We start from the raw sequence: 16652 nt of genomic DNA on the forward strand, positions 1-16652 counted from the left end.
CGTCCGAGACGGAACCCTTGCCGCCGGAGATCGAGAAGGTGATGATGGAGCCACCGGACGAGCATAAGACGATCGATGACACCTGGAACGCAATCATGGAGGGCGGTAAGCGGCCGGCGAAGAGTGCGCTGAGGCGACATCGCCGTGAGGAGCAGGGATCGGAGACGACGGTTCCCGGAAAAGGGCTGAAAGGGCCCGAGATGCCGAACGAGAAGGTTGCGCCGGTGGTGATCAATGAGGCGGTGGGGTGGAGGAGAAGGGAAGTCCTCGTGGTCGGCCAAGACGAGCTGTTCCAACGGGTGGAGACGTTCATCAAGAAGCACTACGACCATCTCAAGCTCCAGCGCGAGGAGTCGGCGCAGCGCCGCTTCTTGGAGAGGCTTCGTTGGCCCGCGTAGTACAGTCTCCAACGTCCCTATACTTCCTCCTTTTGTGTCTCATCCTACATCACCATTATTAGGCACGCATTCTCTTCTAAAGTTGTGTGTCTGCACGCATCGCCATTACAGAAGTGCCGCTGATCTGCTACCAGTCATGGTGTCAAAGTTTTCTGTGTAGATAGCTCATGTAATGAGACCTCGGTGTAAATATGCTACTGGAAACTCTTCACTACGTGAAGCATCGTCTCTATGTAACTCTCCTTGTGAAATCTAAACTTAGTCGGACGTGCTACTTCTTTGCATTGCCTCAGCGCTCCATTGCTTCTCCCATAACCTAACTTTCTTCTCCTGTAATTGGTGAACGCAAAGATAATATGCACACAAAAAGGTCGAAGCATATTATTTTGGTCATGTTGTTCCAAAAACATCGGAGAAGTCACCCAAACCATCCAAAAACTTCTCCATCTAATTGAATGGGTTGGCAACTCCTAACTCTGGATCAAAAAGGGAAAAGGAAGAATAAGAAAAGCTTCCTTTTCACAAGCTTATCTTCTGCGAATTATCTCTCTTTCGCAAGATATATTTGCATGACTCGGTCAATCGAAAATGACATGTTGCATTTGTTTAGCATTGACTCTAGACCGAATGCTTTACGTGGGTTAATGATGGGGGTTCCCTAACCCAGGATATTATCTGAGTCTGATTAAGAATTGCTGGATTAGGTAGGGTTAGCTACTTGGTCAACTCTCACTGCTTGCCTGAACCCTACTCCTTCAAAGAAGATTGGTCGTCACTTGTTCATGGTGATATCACAAATATGTCATCTGCAATCAAAGCTCGTCTTTCTTACTGAATCACCATGTTACTTTCTGATACTTTTCTTTATCTTCCACCTTTCAGGTGATGTTATTGCATTAAACTCACTTTCGTAATTACCCAACCAAATCTTAGAACCCACGCGTTTCGGCATCAGGACTAATCAAAGGTGTTCCAGTCTCTGTCATGTTTGACTTAATCAAAGGTGATCGAGTAAACACTATATTATATACGGTACATGAAAATGATAATATGTGAGAAGTTATCAGAAAGTCTAGAAGATGAAAGATCAAACAATTCTACAGCAGCAAAGATAGTTGGAGAAATTACTCTGAAAGTAGGCAATCTTTAGCATGATTGACTTGCATGCAGTCAAGAACAACTGATTTCATATGCTGGGATTGATAAGCATTTTTGGATTCTTGGAGTTAAATATAAGAAATTCGAGCATATAAAGACTTCTACATTAATTAGATATCCCTTAAATATCATATGTGTGGAAAGATGTAGGACTAATATTTTGATGAGAATTTTTTGAAGGATTTATGTGAAATGATGTGCAAAAGGAAAAGAAGCTTTGATCTTTAGTTTGAGTTAAATTTAAGAAGCTTATAATTGATGTTCTTCATGGATGTCACACAAACCAGGTAAATTCTACGTCGAGCATTATTTCTCTGTGTTCATGTTGTATTGTTGATGCCCATGATAGTTCGTCTGGTTTCAAAATCAAGTAAATATGAGATGATCATTTCTCGTTTGTACAGCAAAAGTTTGCGACATTTGAGAGGTTAATTAATCTCGGCTGCATTAGCCAAACTTATTTTATACCAATCTTAAGGATGATATGAGTCAAACCTACCTGAAGTCCCTAATTTGACTCGACTCGACTCGAGCATATAGGAGGCTTTCATGTGTGGTTCAAAGACTATTAATGTGTCTCCTTATATATATTTACATTGCAGAAGTTTATTATTGTCTTAAAGCCATTCGGCGGACGAGTCGTTCGCAACTCGCCATCAGCTCGGAGCGTTGACGAGCCATGGAGTCCTAATCACTGCCCCACTGCTGCACCAGTCATTGATTAGCAGCATATCTACTACGATTCGGATGTAGACGTTTCCGAGGGAGGGGGAGCAAACACGGCGTTGATCTAAACGCAGAGGGGACGTCGACATGACGCAGGAGGAACTGAGCGAAAAATGACACTGAATTCTTTTGGCTGAGACAAGGGAGGAGGAGGAGGAGGAGGAGGCCACCACGTAATGCCTTCGCCTTGGAAGAAATGCTAAATACCGTCTTGGGCTTTCAGGCAGATAGAAAAGGGATGTGGCTCGTTGATTCAGGGGACTTGCGCATGCTTTCGCGGTTGACCTGGAGTCAACGTGTTTAAGAGAACCTCCGGATTCTTTGTTTTCCTTTGACATGTAGTTCTTGTCGTTCTTGACATTGCTCATCTTAATGTGAATGAAAGAAGTTTTGGCATCTCAGGGAAGTACAGAGAAGAAACCAGTGTTTCTAGATCTTGGATTCTTTGTGGCGTTTAGTCGAAGAAAAGGAGCCCCCCCTGTTTACACATTGTCATTGTTGTTGTGCCATGCTTTGCCACTTGCAGCGACAGTTGACTTTGAGATACACTATTAGATCTCATGGACGTTAAGATAAGTTTGTGACGTAGCAACTAGTCGTCATCTATCTTGATCATGTTGAATGGCTTCCGAAAGGTCAAGTCAGTAACTTCCCAAGGAGCCGACACCAAACATCAATGTCGTTCTCAGCCACCCATCATGTAACCTGGAGTAAATACACAGGAAAAATTATGATGTGCACAATACAGCGATAGTTCTTTGGTTTTTTTTAATTGGCCAATGATTTTTAAAATAAAAATGAGTGACCATATGAGTAGACTTATTGATCAGATTACAAATATATATTCTATGTCGGATACCAATAAGATAAAATTTATAGTGTCATTAGGCTTGTGGATGGATGTCGACTACAGAATCCACGACCAAATCTTGCATAGCTGACCGTACTTTAAGAAGGGACAAATTCGTCGTCTGTCATGTCGTGGGTTCTGTGACTTCCTACCGAGTTGAAATTGGCAGTAAAGCCACATTTCTGCGATGGTATCACAGTTCTACCAAAATGTAGACATTAGCAACAGATCTTGTTTAACATCATTCTTCAGTGTAATAGGCATTTCTGATGTGGTAGAACACCTAAGAAGATCAAATCCCGAATCCAAAAACAATCTCCTACAAGTTGCTTCAATCAAGCGATGGTGATTTGGAAGGCTACCAAATCTCATCTTAATCGTATCTCAATTACGTATCGATCCGACAACATACCGATACGCGGACAGTCCGCTATCGAACGAACCGTACTACAGTAATAAACTGTAGTAGTACTATAGTACTACAGTGATACACCGTAGAATACTACAGTAAGAGAAAATAGCTTGATAAACCTTGATATACCGTTCAATACATCATGATGTACCGCTCGATACGTCGGTACCGTATCATACCGAGCTTACCTCGAAACACCAATACGATACGATATTACATACCTTGATCTCAATATTGTATCAAGGTTCTCAAACATGATGCAACCCTAGTTAAAGATCACGTCCATTGAAATAAACAAGCATGAGTTCTGTGTACTCAGGCCCATTGCAAACAAATATATCAATTGATAGACAGAGATTCTTTGGAAGAGCACTTCAAAACTTCTAGTTGGAACCCCAGTTAATAAAAATGTGGCATCCCATAAACCCAAACCCAGTTTTGATCAGCTGGCACACAGGTATAACTTACAATCACAGTGACGGCCTCAAAAAGAAATCTTCAGTTCATAGTGTTTGCAGTCTATTTGTTTACTGGGTTTTACTAATCCCATGGTCCACAATGACATCAATACTGTATTATAAGTTCTTTAAGACCACCAACATATCAGACAACTCGCCATCCACAGGTTCTGTTATTCTCAACGGGCTTCGTATTGCACAACTGCATCATTTGACAAACAAAGTATTAGTACAGGGAGAAGATTCATGGACATCGTTGCATCAAAAAAATGTCATGCAGGTATGTAAACAACAAAAAATTGCTTTAAGGATAAAAACAAGCATATTCTTTGTTATCATTTAAAACCCAAAATATATGAAGAAATGAAACAGTTTAACGATGACTTCAGGCTTTCACCAACTTAGTTGTGTGATTCATACTTGATTCCAGGAACATAACTGAAAACAGTGCCACCGGACACGACAATTGAGTCGGCTTTAGTTCAATGATGAAAATCACTATATTCTTTTCTAGTCCCACTAAATGAGACTCAGATATCTCTGAAACTGTCTTGCCTAAAGTAACAGTTTGCATGATTTGCTGCATACCATACTCTGTACACTATGTTTATATTGCATGGGATAAATAAATTGGGCCCAAAGTTGCTGTCTGATGCATTTTCACATTATGACAATTTATATTTGAACAATGTTCAACTTTGACATTCTCAAGAAAAAAGATAGCATCAGGCACATCAGTCAGATGCAAATACATACCAATTTCTTTTCAATCTAAGGGGCATACAACGATCATTCAACATTCTTTTATGTCTCTTCTCCATTTTAACCATTTCACCTTAACTCTACAGCTAATATCTTCATCAATCTCCAAAAACTCCAATTCTGTTCAAAAATTATAGTTAATAAGATATTTAAAATCTTACTTCTATCACCTTTTTGACTATTTCTTTTGATTACACCCACAATTCTTCTCTAGATATTGCTAAAATTGCACTTCATAGTTTGATCTTAGTTTCACTTAGTCTAAAACTCGTATAAGATTAATTGCCATTTTCAAGATTAGGCACTCTAGATGCAAAAGATTTATTTACCTAGCTTAAAGCTAAGTGAGGATAAAAAAAAGGAGAAAGAACAATTCAAGTTTAAAATTAATCAATACTAGATAGGGTCATGGCAATTTAATGCCAAAGATTTATTCTATGCTTGAAGCTCCCAACTATATCCTTGTATTTTTATCTACCTTTTGCCTTGAATTATTGCACCTAAAATAAAGATAAGCCCCATTTTTCTGTGTGCCAACCTTTGTTATGTTGTTTGGCGTCAGTAAGCAGTGGCAGCTCCAAACTTAATATAGGACTAATGTAGTAAAAGTTTAAGCAGTATTAGTAACATCATTAAGAGAACAAGAATGCATTTCTCATCAAGTATCGTCAATAAGCTAGAACTGTAGAAAAAGAGGCAATCTAAAAGGAAATAGATGTACAAAAACAGGAAATTTAAATGAAAAAATAACATTCATACTCCATATACATGTTGTATGGGGATTTTCACTGTAAAATTCCAGATAATGATTTGACACATAAACGCCAAATCTTTGAACATATAGTTGCTGGTATAGGTTATACAGAAGCACCATAAAACAATTAAGAGTAAAGAGATGAATCATCTTCAAAATATAGACTCAAAAAAAGCAGATGACCGATGAATCCAAGATAAAACAACTACTTAAGTCATTTTTCTACCTATCCTTCAATTCATTTGCAAAAGCATAAATTTCCACACGATCAACCAAGAAAACCCACCAAACACAACAAATAATTAGGGGTGTGGCAGCGGTATCTATGAAAAAGATGATACAATTGACCAACACATCAGAGTTACAACACCATATGTCAAAATATATTAGTTACAAATAGAAGCGGCCCTCCGCTCTTCAGCCATCAATGATCAACAAACTAAGACCTCGAGCAAAGACAACACGAAGTCTAAAGGAAAACTGAATACTACATACCTCTCCGAGTGCGCTTCTTGTAAAGGATGCGATATCCACACTCCCTGCACTGTATCACGTCCCCAGGCTTCAGCGTGTTCTCCGCTCCACAATCTGCAATCATGTTCGTTCCAATTTTTGACATAATCAAGACCATCAAGCAACGGATAACATCACAAAAACCAAAAACTCCTTCGATCAAGGGAAAAAGAACAAGATCTTGCACCTCCACATATGTAACTAACAGGTTCAGGCTGCAGGGGATCCATGACTCAGGAAACAAAGGCTAGGGTTTGACCAGAAAACAAAAGAAAGCAACCGATCAGGATCCATTGAATAACAGAACGAAATCCAATTGATGAGCGATGAACTATAAATCATACTCTTCTAGAGGAGAAAGAAACGGGATCGTCGAGCGCTCTAGGCTGGCGGCTACCAAGGACAGAACCACCGACGGCAGCCACGGCGTGTTTTGGTCAGCAAGCCGCCGCTTACCTTTATAAACGAGGAAAGCGTGACTCGGGCTAACCCGGGATGACTTACGAGCGAACCGGTCGAGCCAACCTGGTTAGAGTAATATTGATAAATCTATTTTATTTGGCTACCCTTGTGACCTACCTGCCTTATGATTGGACAGATAGAGTGAGTCCCAATGGTATTCTTCACAGTCTTCAATGACATAGCAGGTAGGAAAAAGGTGATGTGTGTAATGGTAAGGCAGCTTAGGACTCCTGCCAGGCGGGGAGGGGAGGCCACTCCTTAAGAACACAGATTAGGGCTGAGTCTCCACACTGAAACCGTAATCCACCCTCTTTGTGGGTGCCTCTGTTCGTCTGATCTGCAACCTTCCGAAGGAGGAGAGAGTGATGGTCTGCATTAACGATGCCCTCGCTGACGAGAGCTCTGAGCGGTGCTCGCGCGGCTGGAGGAGGAGGAGGAGCGGACCTTTTCGGGCTCGTCTGCAAGCGTTGGCTCGGTTTGCAGAGCTCTGAAAGTCGCCGACTCAGGGCCCGGGCTGGCCTTGTCATGCTCCGCCGAATGGCCGACCGGTTCACGGGCCTCCTGGAGCTCGACCTCTCTCAATCCGCCTGGAGGTCGGTCTACCCTGGAGTTACCGACTCAGATTTTGCTGTCATTGCTGCTGGATTCCGGAAATTTCCTGTGATTGATCTCCAGAACTGTAAAGGTGAGTTTTTTTCTGCTCAGTCGATGTTATGGTCTGTAGTTCAATTGTTTGGTACAGATTTTTGTGTGGTTGATCATGTCTACTTATTGAACCTTCTTTGGAAGACGACTACTATGTTCCGGAGCATGGTCAGCCCACGGTTTTCACTATGTTTGCACATCGTTGTTAGCAATCAATGGTGGGCGGAAAAGTAAAATAAGAACCTTGCCTGGTTGTAGCATCTGCGCGGAATGGACCTCGTGTAATGGCCAATGGTGATTATTTTGGTGACTTATGTAAGAAATTGTTGTCTTAGACAATATACAGCGTATTATTTGCTTCTAAATGGTCCATTTAAAAGGTGATTTGTGCTTTTCAATGGTTTCGAATGTGTGATACGTTTAACTCCTTTGTGAGAGAAAGGAGGTGTAAGAGTTGATTTTGGGTTGTCCGAGCTGGAGGCCAACTTAGATCCAACCTGATTCCTTCTCGAGTCGGTCTTAGGGAAATTTGCCAAGCTGGATGTTCAATCCTTGTAAAACTAAGTTGGGGGAGAGTCTCGATAATGCCCTTCCGACCTCAAGTTAGACCTCGGGTTGTTATATTCGCTTGTTATGTTGGTTGAAATTGCCATCAGTTGGAGCTAACATCGAGCGGTTCTACCAGTTTAGCTTGACCATGTGTCAACCAATAGCTTGGACACGTGGCGAGGGAGCCCTTGCTGGGTAGATGATGAGAATGATGGTATGGAGTGCTGACGAGTCAGCCACATAAGCTGTCGACAGGGCCACCATGTCGCTCTTGCTCTAATAGGAGGTATAATTTGGTGTAAAAATGTCATTTTTGGTTATGATATAAGATTCGACTTCATGCTCTAGACATGGCAAAACATTAGGAAACACTGATTGCTATGACTTTGGCAGTCATAGCTCTTTGGATACTCAAGCCTGCACCTTTGTAGTTTATTATGGTTCATTTACCATTAATGCATTGTGAACTATTCTTTGTGTCATTTTACTTGATGTCTTTAAATTCGAATATCTTGTCAGACAATTGATTTTGTTTCAAGTGTTTTTTCCCCTTTAGTTTTACCTCTGGAACTTCATGATCTTATATGATGATGCTTATGACACATGCCAGTTATTTTAGTTGTCTGTGATTACTGTTGTTTCTCCATGATGTTTTATCTATATTGTATCAGTGACAAACCTCATTGTCTTCTTTATTAAACTGACATGCAACCTTTGGTAAGTTAAATATTATAATAGAATTTGTCATCGTGTCATGTTCTTCTAGGATTTTACTTAATTCAGTTATCATGAGAAAATAGGTTATTTTGCCCTGGACTCTAAGAGTAATATAATCTTTATTCCTTCTGTTCCACAGGTGTCACTGATGTTGGGATAACTACTCTGGGCAATGGCCTCTGATCCATCCTGTCCCTTGATGTTTCCCAGTGCAGAAAGGTTACAGATAAAGCTATTGCTTTGGGTTTTTCGGATTTGAAAAGGTTGTACATGACAGGATCCAGATCTGTTACAGATGAATTATTAAAAGCTCTGTCTAAGAGCCGTGATACGTCGAAGATATAGGGTTGGGTCGATATATTAAGGTTTTAGATGTGAATAAATTGGTGATGTTGGAGTTTCAAGAGTTGCTGAGGTTGCATCATCGATGTTGAAAATTCTGAAGCTGTTGGACTGTTTCAGGGTTGGCCATGAATCCATATTTTTCCAGGGTTCACTTCTGCCACAATCTTGAGACTCTCGTAACTGATGGATGCCGTGATGTTTCGGAAGAATCCATAAAATCCCTGTCACCTGCTTGTTGCCACAGCTTCAGGAGTTCAAGGATGGACTGCGTTTCCTTGATATGTGTGCTGTCAACTTGTAGACATCTTGTGGCTCTTGACATGGGTTGGCTGTGACACAGTGACAGATTCGGCTTTACGGTCACGGGCAATGGGTGTTTTTGAGTCCCAACTGACGGTTTTAAAGATGAGCAACCGCATGAAGATCACAATTTCCGGTGTAGGCTCGATATTGCAATCTTGCAAATTTCTGGATTACCATGAGCTGCGATCATGCCCGAATATCACAAGGTTGGGTTGCCAGGAAGCTGGATTGCTGTAAAACAAACTATGATGGTTGCCTAGGTGAAGGTACTGAAGCGAAGGTTGATGTCTTGTTTTAAGACCTAGACGAAGACGATGGAACTCTGATTCCCTGGAGGTGCTTGCCTGCGAGGTCATGTGGCACCATCAACTGCCAATTATTTGCAACCATGAGAAAGCAAGAAGTGCAGGTTCTATCAAAATCTCCAATAATTATTATCTCTTGGGTATGTCAATATTTGGAAGCTAGAACTTATACCTATCTCGATTCAGCTCAATGTTCATAAGGATTTCCTTTACAAACTGGAACTTGTAGACGTATTGTTGCTGCAAATATGGACAGGTGGGTGGGCCGACAGCAGCTAACGTGATCCTCTCGTGAGGATGAAAGGCAACGGAAGCCCGTGATAGGTAACCTTCTGGGCCGGGACCACCGGACCCGTGGACCTGGAGAACTTACCGATCACACCTCCTTTTCGTACGTGTCGATAGGTGGACGGCCGGATGTCTGCTTCAACGCCCTTTTGAGGGCCAACATCTGATGGCGTAGTTCGGTCGCGCCCGCTGCCCGGGGGAACGAGCCTCGACCACCCACGTGAGAAGCACGAGGTGGCGGACCTCTCCTTGTTGGCCGCCTGGCCATGACTCCATCCGTCGGGCCACGCGTGCGGTGGAGGATTCACCGGAGGCGGTCCCGGCTCGGATGGGGTCGCTCCTTCTCCGAGTGCCGAACATTCCCCGCGACTGCGGTCACGAACAGGGGATATCTTGCGCCTGTCACCGGGTAGAGGGACGTGACGTCGGGGCGGTGAGCTGGGTCGTAACATATGTCGATGTCACCACCGTGGGGTCCCTTTTATAAGATTAACACGTAGGCCATCGCCCTCTTAGTTTTCGAAGATGATGAGAAGACACGTCTTCTCATGCGCATTAGAAAGGGCGTAAGGTGCATCCACGGGCATCATTTACTTCATTGTGGAGTAATTGCATCAGACACGCAGTACATACACCACTGGAGACTTGTGTTGTTTTGACATCACAGAACAGGCCACCCACATTATAGCGTGATCTTTCTGCTGTATCATGGCATCAGCTGGACCACACAAAAAATGGATTTCCAAGAATAATAGCAATTGAAGAGCTTGCAGATGTCGTCATGCCGTGTTCTTGGTGGTAGGAGCTGGTCACAAATCGACAGAAGAAGTATTCGATAACTGTCGTCATGGTAATTTGTGATGGGAAGATTGGGCGCACAGTGGAAGAATTCTTTGGATCTCAGTCCGCAACAGCGACAGCACAGGAGAGTCGTCCAGCCAAATACTACCTTTATATAGGCCACTCGGGCGCCGACCTTTTGGACTGTCTTAACTTTTCTCCCTCGTCGCTCTGTTCTCTTCGCTACTCTGTCCATCCTTGAAACTGGGATCGAAAACGAGATACGATTCACATGTAATATCCATTCTTATGATGACTTCTTTTGAATCTATCCTCGGATGTTTATCTGTTCTTTTTCTGGGATTTTTTTTTTTTTCTGTCTTGGATGTTTCTGTGAACACGATTGGGAATCTTCTGCTTGGGATCAGATGAACAGCTTCAAAAAAAGAAAAAAAAATTTAGATAAGTGTAAAGTTATCATCTTTTCTGGCTCAGCTTGTTCCTTGTTTTGTCTTGTTTCCCTGGTTTTCCAATCCAAATCTGTGACTTAGATTTCAGGTGGCAAACTTCTCCAAACATGTTTTAGCTTTAGAGAAAAAAGGTCACTTTTTTCTGGTTCAACTTGCTTTTATCTTTTCTTGTGCTTTCGAATCATATGCCTTGTTCTTGGGGGCAATTTGCATTGCCACTTATGTCTGTGTCTGGCTATCTTTTCTCCTCTCTATCTTCATCGGTGCTCATCTGTTGCTCTGACTTGAGAAGCAATTATGCAGTGTGCTTATCTTGTCATATGGTTGGCTGGAAAGATAAAAGAGATGGACGGTGCTGCCTTGCCACTTTGTCAGCAGTGCTCGTGATCTTTTGGACCACTTTCTGGAGAGATTACATGTGAACGAGCCCCATGAATCACCTACCTGTTGGTTGCATTCAATCTGCCCACTCTTTTATCAGCTAATCTGTGAGGCTTTACATCCGTATCTTCCTTTTTCAATGCTACTCTTTCCTTAGCAGTCACGTAACTTGACATGTTTTCTTGTTGACACTGCAAATAGCACCTCGATTTGTCTCGTTTCCGATAATTTCTATGTGTTCTCACTGCATTGTAAGCAGATTTGATGGAATCTTTCTTCTTGTTGTTCATGTGCCAAGACTTCCTTTCTTGCCTCTTGTTGCAGAACTAGATTTGTGGAAATGGGTTGTCTGCTATCGACTCCCGGGGAAGCCAGTCCATTGAGAAGGGCTGCAAGTATTGGGGAGGTGGCCGTGTTTGTGCCCGGATTCCGCATCCCTGAAAGCGTAGATTTATCTCAGCCACTGGGTGATTGTTTGTCGAGAGGCCTTCTCGATCGCCTCTCGAGTCTAAGAACTCGTATGGTCACCATGGCTGCTCAAGAAGCACGACGGTTCACAAAGCCAAGGAGAATAACAACTACAAGACATGGTTTGTGACTCCGGGATATGCGTCTCTTCTAGTTCGATTTGTAGAGATAGTTGCGACGCTATAATGCATTTGATTTGTGTGCAGGTTCTGCCTTGAGCGAACTTTTGCGTGCTCTTGAGGATTACTTGCCTGTTCTTCTGGGACTAGTGAAGGATGGTAATTGAACCAGTCACCTCATAAGGTTGTAGCTATTTGTTTGTGCTTGTGGTTGCGGCATGCTTACAGAATCACGAAATTGATTGGTGTAGGTTGCCAATTGAGAGACAAGGTGCCGTTTGTGTGGATTAACCAGGAAGATGATGCAGAGGTTAGTCGGTATCTTTTGACCTGTTAGTCCTCCTGCAAGTTGATTTCCTTGATTAAGATCAAGAAGACACTGAGACTGATTTGTTCTGCTAATTCTCTATGAAGGAAACTGCCATGACAAATGCTTGGTATGAGGTGTTGTCTGTGCTACATTTGATGGCTATGCTATCTTTGTTGCAAGCCAATAGGTTGCTTCTTCCCAAGATATCCAGCGAGGGTTATCAGCTAAAGATATCTGAAGGTGGGTAGCAACAGTAGGTCATATGATTCATGGATCCTCATCTTGTATCACAAATTTATTGCATACACGATCGTGAATATGTTATGATGTGAGATTTTGAACCTTCATTGTGGAATTTATTATTTGCTTGGAAAGTTAGTTTTTTAAGCAATTCCAGCTTCTTTTCTTTCTTATGGCTTTATTTATCGATAAAAGAGTATTAACGAACATGACACTGATGAAGTTGCACCATGAAACCTACTCATTTCCCATTGTTTGTAGAAGATAATTGCACAAACTCATTTTTTGCATTGACATTGACTACAGAGAACAGAAGAAAATCGATTGATATTTTGCTGAAGGCAGCAGGGTATTTGGATTGTGCCATTCGACATGTGCTCCCTCAAATAACTCCAGAACACAGGTTTATTTATCTTGAGGTCCTTCTCATCACCAACTTCATTGATAGCCACTTGTCTAATTATCTTATGAATCATCAAGCCTCTTGGTATTCTGTTTTGGGGATATCCTAAAACTTCAAACATGATATATTTTTGATTTTTTTCTCATTTTATCGTGTGAATATTCTGAGTTTTCTTTTTTTCTTTTCAATATTGTGCAGGAAGGACCTTCCACTGGACCTGGAAGAAGGAGTTCTTCGAGCTCTATGTTTGCAAGCTCTGGGACAGGTACTTCTTGTTCACTGTTGTCATTTGGCGTGCAATTAACATAATGTTCGAACACTGTATCCTTTAGAGAGCAATCAAAGCAGCTAATGGCCTTTCATTATGTTGCCAATGTCTGCTTTTAACAATCATATGAACCCAAAGAAGTTGAAGAATGCACTAATTATCAACGCACAGCAAGTATGGCTGACACATGCAAGTGTGCTTAGTTTCAATTCCTCTCACAAATGAACAATTTTAATCAGGTAGGGAAACTAATTTGCCACTGGCTCACTCATTCTCCATTTTACGTGGTTGACAGTGTGTTGATATCCAGCTTGGGATGGCAATAGATAGTCCCAAGGCAACGCTTGCTGTGAAAAGGCGATTAGCGTGTGAAATGGTCAATTACTGGCATCAGGTATCAGCTATAAACTCTTCCATGTCTGACTGATATTAATTCTTTATTGTTTTCCTTGTCCAGATTAGCTTCATCTTTGAACTCCTCTGAACTGGCTGTACCAAACTGACATTGTACATCTATAATCTATGTTATGTAACCCTGCTGCCTGATATAGATTGATAATTAAAAGTGATGCCCATTCCTAAATATGGCATCTTCCATTTGTGTTTCTGTAAATAAACTATACGACTTTATCTGTTGTTCGGTTCGATATTTTTCTCAGTGCTTGTATGTCCCTGATCTCTGGAATTCGTTCTAACATTTCCCATTAAATTCCATTGCTTCACTGGCAATGTAGTCAATGCTGAGATATGTGTGAAACTCATGTGAAATGTCCTGGACCTATTCTAACGTTTACAGGCTCAGAACAACATGGCAAAGCTTCCTTCTACAGATGGCTGGGCTAAAAAGCATCAACTCTTTATTAAGTGGAAATATGCTGAAGCAAAGGTATGTCCTGCTTCTTTTTTAACATGTCCATCACATATTAAAGTTAAAGGTTTTGAGACATGGATGGTGAAAAGTGTTATTGTAATTGTTTGTCTATATTCATTTGGCCTTTTTCTCCTGTAAAAGTCTTTGTAGAATACAAATAGTAGCTCAAATGATGTATGAAGACACTTTATCCTAACCATCCAAGAAAGGAGATTTGTACATCATATATAGATATATTTATCCTACAAATATGATCTCCATTTGACTGCTTTGATTTTAAAGAAAGGAAAAGGTTTCTTGTTGTGAAAGCTCCAGAACTTGAGTTCTGGTCATTCAGCTAGCAGAAGCTCCTTCTGTTGCTTTCCCTCCACCTTCAGGTCTTGAACATATTAAATAGAAGAGATTGAATTAGAGATGACGATAGGTGAAGAATTAGTTTTTTTTACATGAAATATTAAAATGATCTAGGAATTTGCTTGCACCATATAATTTAATTATACTCATAATTTTTCATGTTCATGGGTGCCTAATGGTTGGCTGGACCAATTGCTTCATTACTAAGTCTCAATGATCGACCAGAGTTAATGAAACTTAAACATTATGTCAAACGGTTATATTAGTGATGACATCTCAATTAACTTGAATCAACTCTCAAAGTGTGTTTAGGGTTCTCTTGTAACTGTCTGAGTGCCAGACATGACATGAAACTCAAATTTCAAGAAATTTTTTTTTCTTAGACTGCAAACATTTGCTCCAGAGTGTTGGCTTGTTTTGAAGAAACATGTGGGGGATGTATTTATTTTCTGATTTCCATATAGCTCATTGTTCTTTCATTTTGCTTTTTTTTAAAGGAGAAGCCAAACAACTCGCTATGTCTTTTCTTTTGCTTATTGCTGCTCAAGCATATATTTGAATACATAATTTTTCAATATAACAGGCTGCTGCATACTATTACCATGGACTGATACTTGATGAGGGCAACACAGAGAAATCCCATGGAGTGGCAATAGCTGCTTTGCAAGCATCAGAAGAGTATCTGAAGGAAAGCAAGAAAGCTTGTGAAACTTTCAATTCAACACCTCCTGCATCAAGGTTTGTCAGCCATTACCCTCTCTCTTGCATTTAATACATCAGCATTGATGTTGTCACTAACATATAGGACCAGAATTAGTACCTTAGGACAAATCATTACATATCTGGATCAAAGTCTAAGCTTAGTATATTCTCTCTGCAGGAATCCCCCTCTTTGGGGATCTATGAAATATCTGTCTGAGAAGATTCCTAAAGATGCATCAAGTAAGATACGAATCAATCAAGATCTTTACAGTGAAGAAAGGTAATCATCTAGAGTTGATTGTGATGTCAAGCTAGTTATAATGGCATTTCATTCCAATTCTACAACTAGTAAACTGCACTTTACCGTTAATTTTAGGGTTGTTCTTCACCAACACAATCAAAGACTTGTTCCTGAAACCGATTCTTCATTGTTGCCAAATGAAGTTTTGCATCCATGAGATGGACTTTAGTATTGCTAAAAGCACCATGCAATTCTATTATAATAAGAGAACAACATAAAATGCAAATGTTTATGTTGATTCAAATCATGATCATTAAACATGAAGTGGATTTTTTGCAGCCTGTGAAGAAAGTATGCTAAATGTTTGTGTGTGCAGGACATTCAAGACAGCACCAAGTTTGCCAGATTTTGCTTTAGCACTAAAGCCTGATGACTACCAACTCCCTCCGTTGGATCCCTTATGGAACAAGGAGGATCACCACTACTAGAAACTAGCAAAGGGAGAAAGCATGGAAAATATGTCAGCAACATGTTCTTCAGCAACAATCATGCTATAGACTATTGGATGGAAGCCAGTTACATGTGTACATTATTTGTTGATGTAAGATGGTGTCCATTTGAAGGATGTTGATAGTTCTTTGCCAATGAGGAAATCAAATATTCTTTTCTTTTGACTACAGCTTTGTCAGTGACTTAGATGGCTTTCTTCTCCACTGTTCAATAATAATTGGCTTGAATAACTTTAAGCAGATTTGTTTTCTGATAGAAATTATAGTTAAACCTTCCTTTATTATTATTATTATTATTTTGTTTTCTCTCTCGTGGCAATTCTTTTGTTTGTCACCTTACAATTTCTTTTCTAGATCTAAGCTGTATAAATCTGAATTGTGAACACTGTCATGCTAGTAATAGATTGAACAACATGATCAAATATATAAAATGACCCCACAAACCTGTTTCATGTAATAAAGGGAATGTAACGATCGTACTAATACTTTTTAATTCATTTGGACTTACCTTTAGATTTTAAATAGATTATTTTTGTAATTTTAATTTTAGCCTTTCATGTTGTACAAATTAAACTTACTAAAATCCATCCTTAAAAAATTATTTTATATAATAAAATTTAAGATATTGATAAATAATTTTAAAAATATTAATTATAAGATAAATAATTCTTCTGATAGTGTTCCAATAATTACTTACAAGCAACAAGCCAAACCTAATTGTTCGAGGAACCCTCGTGGTCGTTCTACGAGAGATTTGATGGGGGCACCAAGGCATCCGATGTAGCTTTGAGATGATCTTCAAATGGAATTCGAATGTCCAAGGTGGTATAAAGACTAGGTCAACGTGGAGTCTGTCTCCTTGAAAGGTTCCTATATAAATGTCAATGTTGA

At 40.5% G+C, this 16652-nt stretch overlaps 2 protein-coding genes and 1 pseudogene across 2 annotated transcripts; 2 read left to right on the forward strand and 1 right to left on the reverse strand.

The window, feature by feature from the left end:
- Positions 1-3943: 3943 nt before the first annotated feature.
- Positions 3944-6521, reverse strand: LOC135596782 (DNA-directed RNA polymerases II, IV and V subunit 12). Its single transcript, XM_065088913.1, has 4 exons — positions 6376-6521; positions 6219-6278; positions 6014-6106; positions 3944-4204 (listed from the first exon to the last, which is right to left on the reverse strand). Exons 2-4 carry the CDS (start codon positions 6259-6261, stop codon positions 4182-4184), a joined length of 159 nt encoding a protein of 52 aa, XP_064944985.1. The 5' UTR covers positions 6262-6278; positions 6376-6521; the 3' UTR covers positions 3944-4181.
- A 322-nt stretch (positions 6522-6843) lies between these two features.
- On the forward strand, positions 6844-9573 carry LOC103970172 (F-box/LRR-repeat protein 4-like; annotated as a pseudogene).
- A 1816-nt stretch (positions 9574-11389) lies between these two features.
- On the forward strand, positions 11390-15929 carry LOC135596781 (uncharacterized). The gene is made up of 12 exons (XM_065088911.1): positions 11390-11527; positions 11601-11866; positions 11951-12022; positions 12115-12173; positions 12278-12413; positions 12720-12816; positions 13015-13081; positions 13380-13478; positions 13881-13970; positions 14893-15047; positions 15190-15291; positions 15629-15929. The coding sequence occupies exons 2-12, from the start codon at positions 11617-11619 to the stop codon at positions 15738-15740; spliced, it is 1239 nt and encodes a 412-aa protein (XP_064944983.1). The 5' UTR covers positions 11390-11527; positions 11601-11616; the 3' UTR covers positions 15741-15929.
- Positions 15930-16652: the final 723 nt, after the last annotated feature.

This window comes from Musa acuminata, chromosome BXJ1-11 (genome assembly GCF_036884655.1).
Source record: "Musa acuminata AAA Group cultivar baxijiao chromosome BXJ1-11, Cavendish_Baxijiao_AAA, whole genome shotgun sequence".
Classification (NCBI taxonomy): Eukaryota; Viridiplantae; Streptophyta; class Magnoliopsida; order Zingiberales; family Musaceae; genus Musa; species Musa acuminata.